Source organism: Petaurus breviceps, unplaced genomic scaffold, assembly GCF_028583685.1.
Source record: "Petaurus breviceps papuanus isolate PSGF00001 unplaced genomic scaffold, PetGlider_PUasm1.0 90330, whole genome shotgun sequence".
NCBI classification, from domain to species: domain Eukaryota; kingdom Metazoa; phylum Chordata; class Mammalia; order Diprotodontia; family Petauridae; genus Petaurus; species Petaurus breviceps.
Genome location: NW_027187219.1, coordinates 282,041 through 294,370, shown reverse-complemented (window position 1 = coordinate 294,370; position 12,330 = coordinate 282,041). Strand labels below are relative to the sequence as shown.

Here is a 12,330-nt window from a genome sequence, read left to right as displayed (position 1 = left end):
TGTGTGTGTGTGTGTGTGTGTGTGTGTGTGTGTGTGTGTGTGTGTGTTCTTCAAAAACATATCAATGAATGATATTGGGTGAAGGTAAGGTGAAGAGTGATAAGATACCTTGAAAATGAGGTTCTTGAAAAACCAAGGAGTAACAGTAGAAGATTATATATACAGAGAGAGAGATTGATAGTTGCATGGATACAGATTAGAGAGAGAGAAGGATGGATGGATGGATGGATGGATGGATGGATGGATGGATGGATGGATGGATGGATGGATAGAGATAGATAGACAGACAGATATAATCTACAGGGATCTTCTTCACCATAGTGCTGTGAGATAGGTAGCAAAAATAGCATTTTATCTCCACTCTACAAATTTAGAAACATACTCAGAGAAGCTATATGATTGGCTGAAATTTTCATAGTTAGTAAGGCTAGACTATGGAGCTATGAAGAAAATTAGAAAGAACAAGTATTTACTAAGTTCCTACTATGTACCAGGCACTATACTATAATATTTAAAAATATTTTACAAATATTTACTCCTCAAAATAACCCTGTGAGGTAGATGCCATTATTACTCACATTTTACACTTGAGATACTTGAAGCAGACAGAGGTTAAATACTTGCCCAGGGTCACATAGCTATGAAGTCTTTGAGTCTAGCTTGAACTTGGGTCTTCCTGACTTCACAGTTATCTAGAAATCCTTTATTGATGTTGTGTGCACAAAATAGATTATTTTTAGCCAAGCGAAAATTTTACATTTATTCTTTGAAAATTACATCTTAGGAGATGTATCCTATCATTCCAGCCTCCTGAGAATTAGTTTAATCTTTTTTTAAAAAAAATCATCATTTAATCTTTAAAAAATCTCTTCTAACTGTATGACATTTCTACATTTGATAAATGCCATCTCTGATACCATCCAAGGATACACTTCAGTAATTTATCGATTCCACTCAATTAAATTCTATTCTATTCCATTTAATTTTAAAAGTATTTCTTAAGGGTGTATTATGGCTAAAGCAATATGTTAGGCACTTGACGCAAAGAAAAGAATCAAAAATCATACCTGCTCTCCAAGAGATTTAAAAAATGTTAAATATTACAAAAAATACATAGAGTCGTCAAACACTCCAATGGAAACCATTTCCCAAGCTGACGTCAAATAAAGATTATTTTTGGTTGTTGTATATTTAAATAGTCCAGAGTTCACTTAAACTATTGTTTAGTTTGCATCTCTTCATCTTATTCCAAATATAAAAAGACTTGGTCAAAGGCTTTACCAAAAACTCAATAAATTCCATCTAAGGCATTCTCTAGTTGTAACAGCCATTAGGTCTATGTGTTTCTGTGTCCTTAAGGAACATATACACTGACTAGTCTAGTATAGGATAAGGATAAAGTTTAGGACAGTTAGCTAGAGCAGGAGCTCAGGAGAAATTAAAGATTAGTAATAGTAATAACAATAATGAGAAGAATATTAGCTCATGTACACGTAGTTGTCTACAGTTTACAAAGCAGATTCCTTAGAAGGGCCTTATTCAGTCTGGGGGTAATCATTACATCTCTTTTATAAATGTGTGGTTTTCAACCAGGAGTTGAAATTATAAATGAATAAACTGGCAGTTGATCAGTTTGACAACTTTCCCAGGGTCACTATGTCACTAGGAGGTACTAAAGGCAGGACTAGAAGCCAGGTCCTCAATCCCACACCCTGGGTTTTTTTTTACATTGCTCCTTTCTAATAATGAGTTCAGATTAACAAAGACAATCACAGAATAATCATCTCCCTGAGAAATCAGAACTTGGTCCCCATGGTCAGAATAGAATTTAATGAGCTGTTTTGTTCATGTGTCAGCTGTGGAGTTGCCAGATGTCCTGAAGAGCAGCTTGATGTCCTAAGAGCTCCTGTGCTTCCTGGCCTGTGTATAAAGCCCAGCCCTTTTCCCCATCTTCAGCCACTGAATTCCAAGACAGCCTATATATGGAATCACTGCTGTGGGAACAACCCAGGCCAGGAAGCCTTTGAGTTACTGACTTCTTCACTTGGTTTCAAATGTTCATCTTGAGCTTCATCAGGAGGAAATATTTGTGAGTCTACTGAAATCTCTGCAGCAGCAGTGGCCAGGAGGTGACTTATCTTAATCTAGAAAGCTTTGAACTCTCAGCACCAGATGATAGGCAACAATTCTTTGCTTGGTTAACTACTTAATTAGTTAAGGTTAAGACTTCAAGCCCAAAGTCCTTATGCAAAAATTGCTTGGCTATCAGTCCCCTCTGGAACCCATCGACCTTTCTTGGGAGTAACATAAGAGTCAAGGATTCTAGAATTCTAAGACTCCAGAATTAGTCAATGGGACAACATGGTATGGCGGCTAGAGGCTGGGCTTGGAACTGGTAAGAACTGTATTCAAATCGTTTCTCTCTTGTATTAGTTGTGGAACCATTCATAGGTTAGTCACTTCAACTCTTAGCCTAGACATGTTGTTTTTCAGTCATTTTTCAGTCCTAAACAACTCTTTGTGACTCTATTTGGGATTTTCTTGGCAAAGATATTGGAGTAGTTTGCCATTTCCTTCTCCAGCTCATTTTATTGAGGAAACTGGGTTGTTGAAACAAACAGGGGTAAGTGACTTGCCCCCCCCCCCCAGGGACAAGCAGTTAGTGTCTGAGGCCAAATTTGAATACAGGAAGATGAGTTCCTGAATCCAGGCCCAGCAGTCTGACCACGGGGCCTAGATATATTCATTTCTAATATGGAAATAATATAACCTGAAACTTTTTGACAAGGATCTTTAATAACCCAAATAAGATAATGTAGTTTGCCAGCTGTGAAAGACTATATGAAGACCAGTTATTAACCACCCTATTAACTGTCCTTTTTCAAGGTGACTGTCCCCATGGTAGGAATTAATACCTCCTTTACAGAAGTTCATTAAGGCTGAGGGTCTGTGGTTTGACTTCCTAGTAGCTAACTATAAAAAGCTCAGTCTTATGAGGAGACAGTAGCAGTAGTTTTAGCAGCATTTCTAAAGTTCTGGTGAAATGACTTTCTGACTTACTTTGAACAATTGCTGCAGTGAATATGGATACAAAAGGAAGTAACCATTTCAATTGGATTTCTATCTTTTTTAATGCAACGTTTCATCCTTTACACATTTTGTTATCGATAAAGAAATTTTCACATTTTATTTTAGGTTCCATGAATGCCTCATGGCACTTTAACCCCAAGCCTGAATCCCTGGGCTGACCAAGTTTGGCCTGATGACGATAATCCTACAGGAGCAGGAGTATTCTGAGTTGTGAGAGAGGGGACAGAGTCATCCAATGATAACTTTTTAAAAACAAATTAACAAACATTGATTGAAGGCATGTTTTGTGCAGAGTTAAGCTGTAAGGGAACAATGAAGTTTAGATAAGACATGGTTCTTGTCCTTAATGAAAATAGCTCATATTTATATGGCATCTTACACACATTATTTCATTTCAGCTTCACAAATAAGTGATGTAGTTATTACTATCTTCGTTTCATTGGTAATAAAACAGAATTTCATGGAATTTATGTGGCATGTCCTGGGTCACAGAGCCAATAAATACTGAAGACAGAATTCTATCCAAATCTCCCTGACTTCAAATCTGGTTTTCCATCAGAAGAGGGGAAGATTTTGGTCATGGGACCTTATGCAAATCAATCTCTCGTCAGTTTACCCATCTGTAAAAGGGAGATAATATACCTAAGATGTAAGGATAAAATGAGTTCACATATGTGGATGTTCTTGCAAACCTTAGAGTGCTACATAAATATGTTATCACTGTTCTATACCATGCTGCCTCAATTAGTTTATAGTCTAGAATATACTCTGTCCTCTTTCCTTTTCACAGCATCTTCTCAACCATCACCACATATAAACCCTTTACCCTGTATGGCTCTTTATAACTTTATTTCTATCTGCTTAGAATTTTCCAAGGTCTCTATTCCCCTAAACCTTGTGATTTAGGTAATGTCAGTATCCTTAACCCCACTTTCTATATGGGGAGACAGAGTCCCAGAAAACTTAATTGGCTTGCCCCAAATTCAACAATCCAATCCAATAGGATAACCATTTCCTAAGTTCCTACCCAGTTCTTGGGACTGTGACAAATCCTAAGGACACAGAGATAAGGATGAAACAATCCCTGCTCTCACAGAGCTTACATCCTGCTTAAGGCAAAGCAACATATACACAGATTAGAAAATTGAGAATATCTATGGCCCTGGACTTGGGGTTTATACATAACCAGGCTCAGTGCTGAAGGTCTGAGCCTAAGGCATCATGTCCTCTTTCTCTTCTTTATTTCTCTCATGAGGCATAAGAGGTTAGTAAGGTTAAGGCTTACTATAAAGCTTAATGTAAAGAAATAAAGGTATTAAGCCTTTGAATTAAGTCAAAGTAAATTTAATCAAGAGAAGGCTCCAAAATAAAACTTAGGCATAGCTCATATCTATTTCCCTAAATATGGGTTACAAGGTCCTTAATTGACTATGTAGCTTTTGTTTCAATCCCAGAAAAAAAAATGCAGTGCAGGTTACAAAGAATATACAACCTTAACAACTTAAATTTGCACTCAGACTTTTGGGACACCTCATATAACAGAAAGATATGGGCTACAAGTTGCCTGTGATCTTGCCCTGGAGCCTTTGGGAAATGTCTGTCATTCTGGTGAATCTGTGAAGTACAAATCACAGACTAGATTAGTGCTAAAGACAGGATTATGAGATATAGATCAAATCTAAGACCTGAATGTTTTGTGTTTTTCCCCTGGGGCAATATGTATAGTAGTTAGGAAACTGGACCTGAAGTCAGAAAGATCTGGGTTCAGAAGTGGTATGGTGTGGGTGAAAGAAGCTTTCAGGTCAGGGGATCTAAGTTCAAATACTGCCAATGATTCCTGTTTCTTGAGTGACAATGGGCAAGTCCCAAAGTCCATGGGGCATTAGGTCATTGAATCTATGATGATTGAGGTCATCTCATCCCACTGTGTGATCTATGGAGCTGTATCTGGCATCAAATAACAATGATCAGTGGAGAAAAGCTAAGCAATATTAAGCAGTAAACATGTGAAAAAATCATTAAGCAGCAGGTACGTTTGGTAGTGTCTACATGCTCAAATATTTCCTGCCAGGTGAAACTGGTAGAAAGCCTAATATATGCAGAAGCAATGACCACACAAGAAGACACTGATAGCTCCAATCAGTGAGAGGCAGAAGCTATCTCTCCATAAGTGAGACCCAACCACGTGTGTCCAAACCTATGTGTCTCTCTGTATGCCCTGAGCAATTTTCCCTATGTATGTGCCTCTCCATGTATATTCCCCATAATTATTCACCATTATCATTGATAGTGTGTATTTGCAGAAGATTATGCTGATGATTTATGAAGGAAATGTTTTATGGTCAAGTTTATTCACTATTTTATTAAATGACTTTGTTATGAATTAAATTGTGTTCTCTAGCTTACTTAAAAAGTCAGACACATCCGTGGGGGCTCGTGAACTACAATTTTGGGTAGAGATTGACAGATGACCTTACATCTGAGCTGACTTTGTATTTGGTACAAGTTCAGGGATATATTAAAGACTGACAATGGGAATGGTGTATAGTTGATTTTTGGTTAGGCATAGATTAGACCAGAAGACCCTTCCTGCTTCGATAATCTGTGTCTTTAGTAATATTTGGCATCATGTTTTGATAGATCACTTTTCTGCATTCTACTGATACACTTCAATCAAGCCCAACTCTGATCCTTCATTGGGTTGTGAAGCTGCCCCAAAAGTGGTAGAAAAACTCTTGCAAATTATCTAAATTTCAAACATAACCTCACAGGGGACTTTGCATCTTTCGTCCAAGGCCAGCCTAGCTTAGTGCCCAGATGCTCCTCACCAGAAGGTTGGACACCAAAGGATTGTTTTTCTTTTCTTTTGCTAAAATAGCCCATGAAATGAGCCAAAGGACAAAATGGTCTTCAGCTATTTGACCTTATTTTCATTTCACAGTAATGTTGATGGAGTGTTTATGAAGTGCGGCAGACAGTGCTAATATTAATCAAAATAGGAATAGCACATTTATTTTTGAGCATTGTGTGACCTATTTGATTTCCATAACTATTAAAATAGTAGAGATCTTATCCTATCTGACCACTTCAAACACCTTAATTGGCATTGCCTCCCAGATAAAATATAGGCCTCTCAGACTGGATTTAAATCTCTCCATAGTCTGGCTCCCATTTACTTTCCTAATCTTATTTCATATTTATTTCCTTCATACACTCTACATTAGATTCAAATTGATGTAAAAGTAGTTTCTTATAAATGACATTCCACTCCACACAGCCCTACCTGTGTCCGGTTGTTCACTCATGCCTGCATACACTCTCCTTGGCTATACTTTTTTGGAATGTCTACCTCCTTCAATACACAATTCAAGTGGTATCTGTCACAGAAGGACTTCCTGGTTCTCTGAATTGTTAAAGCTCTCATAGGCTTGAAATTACATAGAATTATGTTACATGTCATTTGTATTTACTTTACTAATCTTTATACATTTTGTTCCCCCTAGACAACCCAAGTTGTTTAAAGTCATTAATTTTTTTTCACTGGCAGATGAGGGGCATCCATCCAAGACAAATCAAGGATCACGATGATCTCATAGATCTCTTGGCCCTTCAGATCCATTTCTACTCTTCACACTAGACGTGTCTCCGGCCATAGTTTTTGCATAGGAGTTTTTCACTATGCTGAGTCAATTCTTCTGCTAGTTTCTCTCTTGCTGCAGGTGACTGATGGAAGCACTAAGAGGCAGCTATGGAGAATGGCTCAGAGGTCAATGAGTTTATCCTTGGAGGATTAACAGATGCTCCAGAGCTTCAGGTCCCTCTCTTCATAGTGTTTGCCATGATTTATCTCATCACTCTAGTGGGGAACGTGGGGATGGTAGCTCTTATCTCCTGGGATCCTCATCTCCACACTCCCATGTACTTTTTTTTAAGTAACCTCTCTCTAGTAGATTTTGGCTACTCCTCAGCTGTGACTCCCAAGGTGATAGCTGGGCTTCTCACAGGAGACAAGGCCATCTCCTACAATGGGTGTGCTACACAGATGTTCTTCTTCATGGCTTTTGCTTCAGCAGAAAGCTACCTCCTGGCTGTAATGGCCTATGATCGCTATGAAGCTGTGTGTAAGCCCCTTCATTACACCACCACCATGACATCAAGCATATGTGCTGCTCTGGCCATGGGCTCCTATGTCTGTGGCTTCCTGCAGTCTTGCATCCACACAGGCTGCACCTTCAGCCTGTCCTTCTGTAACTCCAATGTGATCCATCACTTTTTTTGTGACATTCCCCCCCTCCTGGCTCTCTCCTGCTCTGCTATTCATTTTAATGAATTGGTGGTGTTTATCTTAGGGGGGCTCACTATCTTTTTGATCCTCATGGTCATCTTGACTTCCTACCTGTTTATTTCCATTGCCATCCTGAGAATGCGCTCAGCTGAAAGCCGGCGAAAAGCTTTCTCCACCTGTGCTTCTCACCTTACAGCAGTGTCCATATTCTTCGGAACAATCATCTTCATGTACCTGCAACCCAGTTCTAGTCACTCCATGGACACAGACAAAATGGCATCTGTTTTCTATGCCACAGTCATTCCCATGTTGAACCCTCTGGTCTACAGCCTGAGGAACAATGAGGTCAAGAGCGCTTTCAGAAAAGCATCCTGGTGGAGACTATTTCATTGAGCTTATTTCTAGGAAGAAAATGCAATCTAAATCTTTCTTCTCAGGTTTCTAGGCTCCAAGTCAATTCATTTTCTTAAGTTTTGTACTTCAGTTCTGCCTTTTCAGAAGGAGCCATATACTCTGGAGTGAAGCCTGCCTTAGAGTCAGAGAGCCCTGGATGTGAATACTGACTGTGATATTTCCAATCTTTGTGATGCTCTAAAAGTTCCCAGTGCTCATTTGTGGGTACCTGAGACAGATGGTCCCATTTGTTTCAGCAGAGGGCATGATGACCAGGTTGGCAACAACCATATGGGAGAAATATTAGGTGAGCTATGGGCTTGGGGATGTGACAAGTTTGGTTCAATCACACCCACTTCTGCCTGCCACTTTTATTTTTTGACCCAGAGATAATCAGATAAACCACTGGTATAGGAATTCTCAGTGAGAAAATCCCTACCAATACAGAAAAGCAACTGTTCTGAAACGTATAGTATTAGGGAATTATTAGAGCTCCTATTGCCTCCCCAACAAATTTATAAAACAGTTTCTCTCTCTCTCTCTCTCTCTCTCTCTCTCTCTCTTTCTCTCTCTCTCTCATCTGGCTCTCTCTGCCTATCTCTCCATCTGTCTATGTATTTGTGTCTCTGTTTTTGTTCCTCTGACTCTGAACCTGTCCCTATCTCTCTCTGTCTCTTTCTATTCCTCTGTCTCTACATTTGCCTCTCTCTGTGTCTCTTTCTATCCTTTTATCTCTTTCTCTGTTTCTCTATCATTGTCTATCTCTGTCTTTCTTTATCCTAGTCTCATATATCCCCACTTATACTTCCTTTCTACCTTCAAAAGACAGTGGTATCAGATCAAGACCTTCATTCAAACTATATGGAAGGAAATCTATGCCCATGTGTGTTCACCAAGCTATTCTTACCCACCAATAATAGTTAATGGTAATTTGCCATAAAACCACGTGGTTCCATCTGCTCAACCTTCTCCAAGAGGACTTCCTGCATTCCAAATACTTGGTGGCCTTCTGCCTTTGTGTTTCCTTTGTAGAGCATAAACCATAGATGAGTGACTTAATGACCTACCACCAGGATTGATAGCATCTGAGACACTGGGAAATTTCCTATGGATTGGCAAAAAAGAAGCAGACTTGTGGTCATCCTTCCAGTTCAGGCTCAAGATTTCAAAACTCTAATAGTCAGGAGATAGACTTCTTGGAGAGAAAAAGGGGATTTCCTGATGTAATTTTCTCCTTGGAGAAAGAGTGGGTTCACCTGTGTACTTTCCTTCAACAGAATAAAGAAAGTTTTTTTTTTTGCTTATAACCTCTGTGAATTCTTTGGTATTTTATTTAAATTTGTTTTTCAGAGTTGGCAGCTGATGCACAACCTCTCTGAGCTCTTTTCAGAGTTAGTACAACCTCTGTAACTCGTTGGTTGTTTATTTTTTTCAGGGTTGACAAGGCCATAGAGACTTATTTCAGTTAAATCAAAAAGAGGAAGAGGGAGAGATTTCTGGAATGACTTCCTCAGGGACATCTCAGGGTAAAGGTAACTTATGGAACCTAGGCTTTTCCCAGATGACTGATGGAGTAAGAGAAACTGGAATGTGGTATGCGATGATTTACTTGGTAACCATAAATATTAACATACTACAAAAAATTCAGCTATTGCTGGCTACTATATCAATCCATAGACCCATATTGGGCTTATCAACTAACTCCCATCCCCAGCCCTAATCTCTTTCATATGAAAATGTTAATTACAATTCCAACAATGGGACTATGTTCAAAATGTCACTAAATTTCAAATACTCTTTGACACAATATTAGCACTAGACTTATAGCTCAATCATATCAAAGAAAGAGAAAAATGATAGATGATAGACAGAAAGAGAGTATGTGAATGTAATGGAATTACTAAAAATGATAAAAATGGACAGTTATAAAAGAATTGTAAAGACCTGGATGAATTGATGAAGAGGAAAGTTAGACCAGGAAGATAATTTCTACAGTTAAAGCATTATAAAAACAAAAAAAAACTATTTATAAATTTAATTTTTTGATAATTTTTAAATTTAAATATAAAATGAGAAAAGGAAAAAAAACATTGCCACATACACAGCAAAACAAAAGAGAGGATTTGATATAAAACAATAAATTTCCATATCAAGAAAATCTATATAATAAATAATACACATTGTTTTTTTCAAAGCTACCCAGGTTCCCTTTGTAAGTTTTCTTTTGTTCTCTCCTGTATATTTTTTTTACCTTATTTTTCCCCTTCATGCCTCCTCCCCACCCTAAAGAAGGCTATTATTAAGAGTGGATATAAATGTGTGTGTATACACATTGACATCTATAAACATAAGTGTGTATACACAGACATTCATACACATATATACCATACTAAACTTGTTTCCTCCTATCATCTGTTTCTCTAAAGGTAGATAGCATCTCCTTTGATAAATCTAACTCTTTGCAAGTTTTTCCTAAATAAACAAGATCATTTCCAACATCACAACAAGATTGTTTATGAAAGATTTTTTCCCCAATTTTCTGCATTCCTTCTACTCTTGGCTGCATAAGTTATATATATATATATATATATATATATATATATATATATATATATATATATATATATATATATATATATACACACACACAACAAAATGTTAATTTAAAATAATTAAAATTATCCCTTTTATGCTTCAGTCATGTTCCCACCTTATAATTTAGTTTTGAATTTGCTTCCTTTACATCTTTTTACTCCTGGTTTCTTTGAAGTTCCTGGACATTTGTTCTTCCAAGTGAAATGTTTTATACCTTTTTTAAACTCAGTAAGATAATTCTTAGTAATTTAATTGGGATGGCATTAGACAAATAGATTAGTTAGGTAAAATTGTCATTTTTTTCAAATTACACTTACTTCACCTACCCATGAACAATAAATATTACTTCAACTATTTAGATGTGAATTTATTTGTATAAAAAGTGTTTTATGGGGCAGAGTCAAGATGGCGGAGTAGAAACATGACCTCCGCATGGCTCCAGCTTCCACCTTCCCCAATCCATGTAAAAAGGGGACTGTGAACAAAGGAGCTACAGAACCCACAAAATGACACAGAGAAGCTAACCTCCCCCTGAGGACAGACCAGCAGGCTGGCAGGAATCAGGTGGCACAGCCCTCTGGGAGCCGAGCCCAGCACCATAGGAGCCAGAGGTCTTAGCCCCAGGGCAGGCCTGACCAGCCACCAACTGGAGGGACTCCAGGTCACCAGGAGCTGTGGCAGTTTCCAGAATTATCAACACATACATGCTAAGCAAAAAGTGACAGGTCAGTGCAGTGTGGACTTTGGGATCCAGTAGTTGGGAGTGCCTTAGCTTTTGCCGCTGGGGTGAGAAGCAACTGAGGAGCCATGGCGTGTAGCCGTCCCCATGTGGCAGCTTCAGCTCCTGGCCTGCAGATTGTAGGGGGACCAAGCTGACCAGCTCTTACTTTAACCTGCTTGGATCTAGACTGTGCTCTAGGATAGAGGTCCTGGGGTGTGCGACCAGCTTGCCAGATCCTGTGGAGGCTTCAGAGAGGACACCCATCTAATACCTTAGGCAGATGAGGAAACCCCAGCATTTGTTATGAAGTTACCCTGTCTGGTGGCAGAGTCCTACTGTGGCAAAGAGCCCAGGGGTCAAGTGACTGAGTGGCGACACAAGCAGGCAAAGGAAACAAAATAAACAGGGCACCCCAACTTCACACTCCTATTTTGGTGACAAAAAGGATCAAGGCATGGAACAGGAGGAAGACAGTGAAGTCAGAACTCCTGCACCAGAAGCTTCCAAGAAAAGAATAAGCTGCTTACTGTTCATAGAGGACCTTAAGAAGAAAATGAGAAAAGTGGAGGAAAGATTGGGAAGACGAATGAGAGCAATGCAAGAAAATTATGAAATGAGAGTCAGCAGCCTGACTGAAGAAAATAACACCTTAAAAAATAGATTAATGCAAATAGCAAAAGAGGCTCAAAAAGGCAATTAGGAGAAGAATGCCTTAAAAATCCGAATTTGCCAGAGGAAAAAGAATGTCAAAAACTCACTGAAGATAATCATTCCTTTGGAATTATATTGGAGCTAATGGAAGCTAGTGACTTCATGAGAAATCAAGATGCTGTTAAACAGATCCAAACAAATGAAACAATAGAAGTCAATGTGAAATATCTCATTGGAAAAGCCACTGACTTGGAAAATAGATCCAGGAGACATAAGTTAAAAACTATTGGACCACCTGAAAGCCATGATCAAAGAATGAACCTAGAAATCATCCTCCAAGAAATTCTCAAGCAAAACTGCCCTGATGTTTTAGAACCAGAGGGCAAAATAGAGGTTGAAAGAATCCACTGATCACTTCCTGAAAAAGATCCCAAAAAGAAAACTCCTAGGAATATTATAGCCAGGTTCCGAAATTCCCAGATCAAGGCGAGAATATTACAAGCAGCCAGGAAGGAACAATTTGGAAATTGTGGACACACAATCAGAATAACACAGGATCTGGCAGCTTCTACACTGAGGGATCAAAGGGCTTGGG

General features: G+C 38.6%; 1 protein-coding gene across 1 annotated transcript; it reads left to right on the top strand.

The window, feature by feature from the left end:
* Positions 1-6,838: 6,838 nt before the first annotated feature.
* Positions 6,839-7,768, top strand: LOC138177092 (olfactory receptor 5B12-like). Its single transcript, XM_069108082.1, has one exon. The coding sequence runs from the start codon at positions 6,839-6,841 to the stop codon at positions 7,766-7,768; it is 930 nt and encodes a 309-aa protein (XP_068964183.1).
* Positions 7,769-12,330: the final 4,562 nt, after the last annotated feature.

Coding starts and splice junctions, on each gene's coding strand:
- LOC138177092 (XM_069108082.1), top strand. CDS start 6,839: ATGGAGAATGGCTCAGAGGTCAATGAGTTTATCCTTGGAGGATTAACA.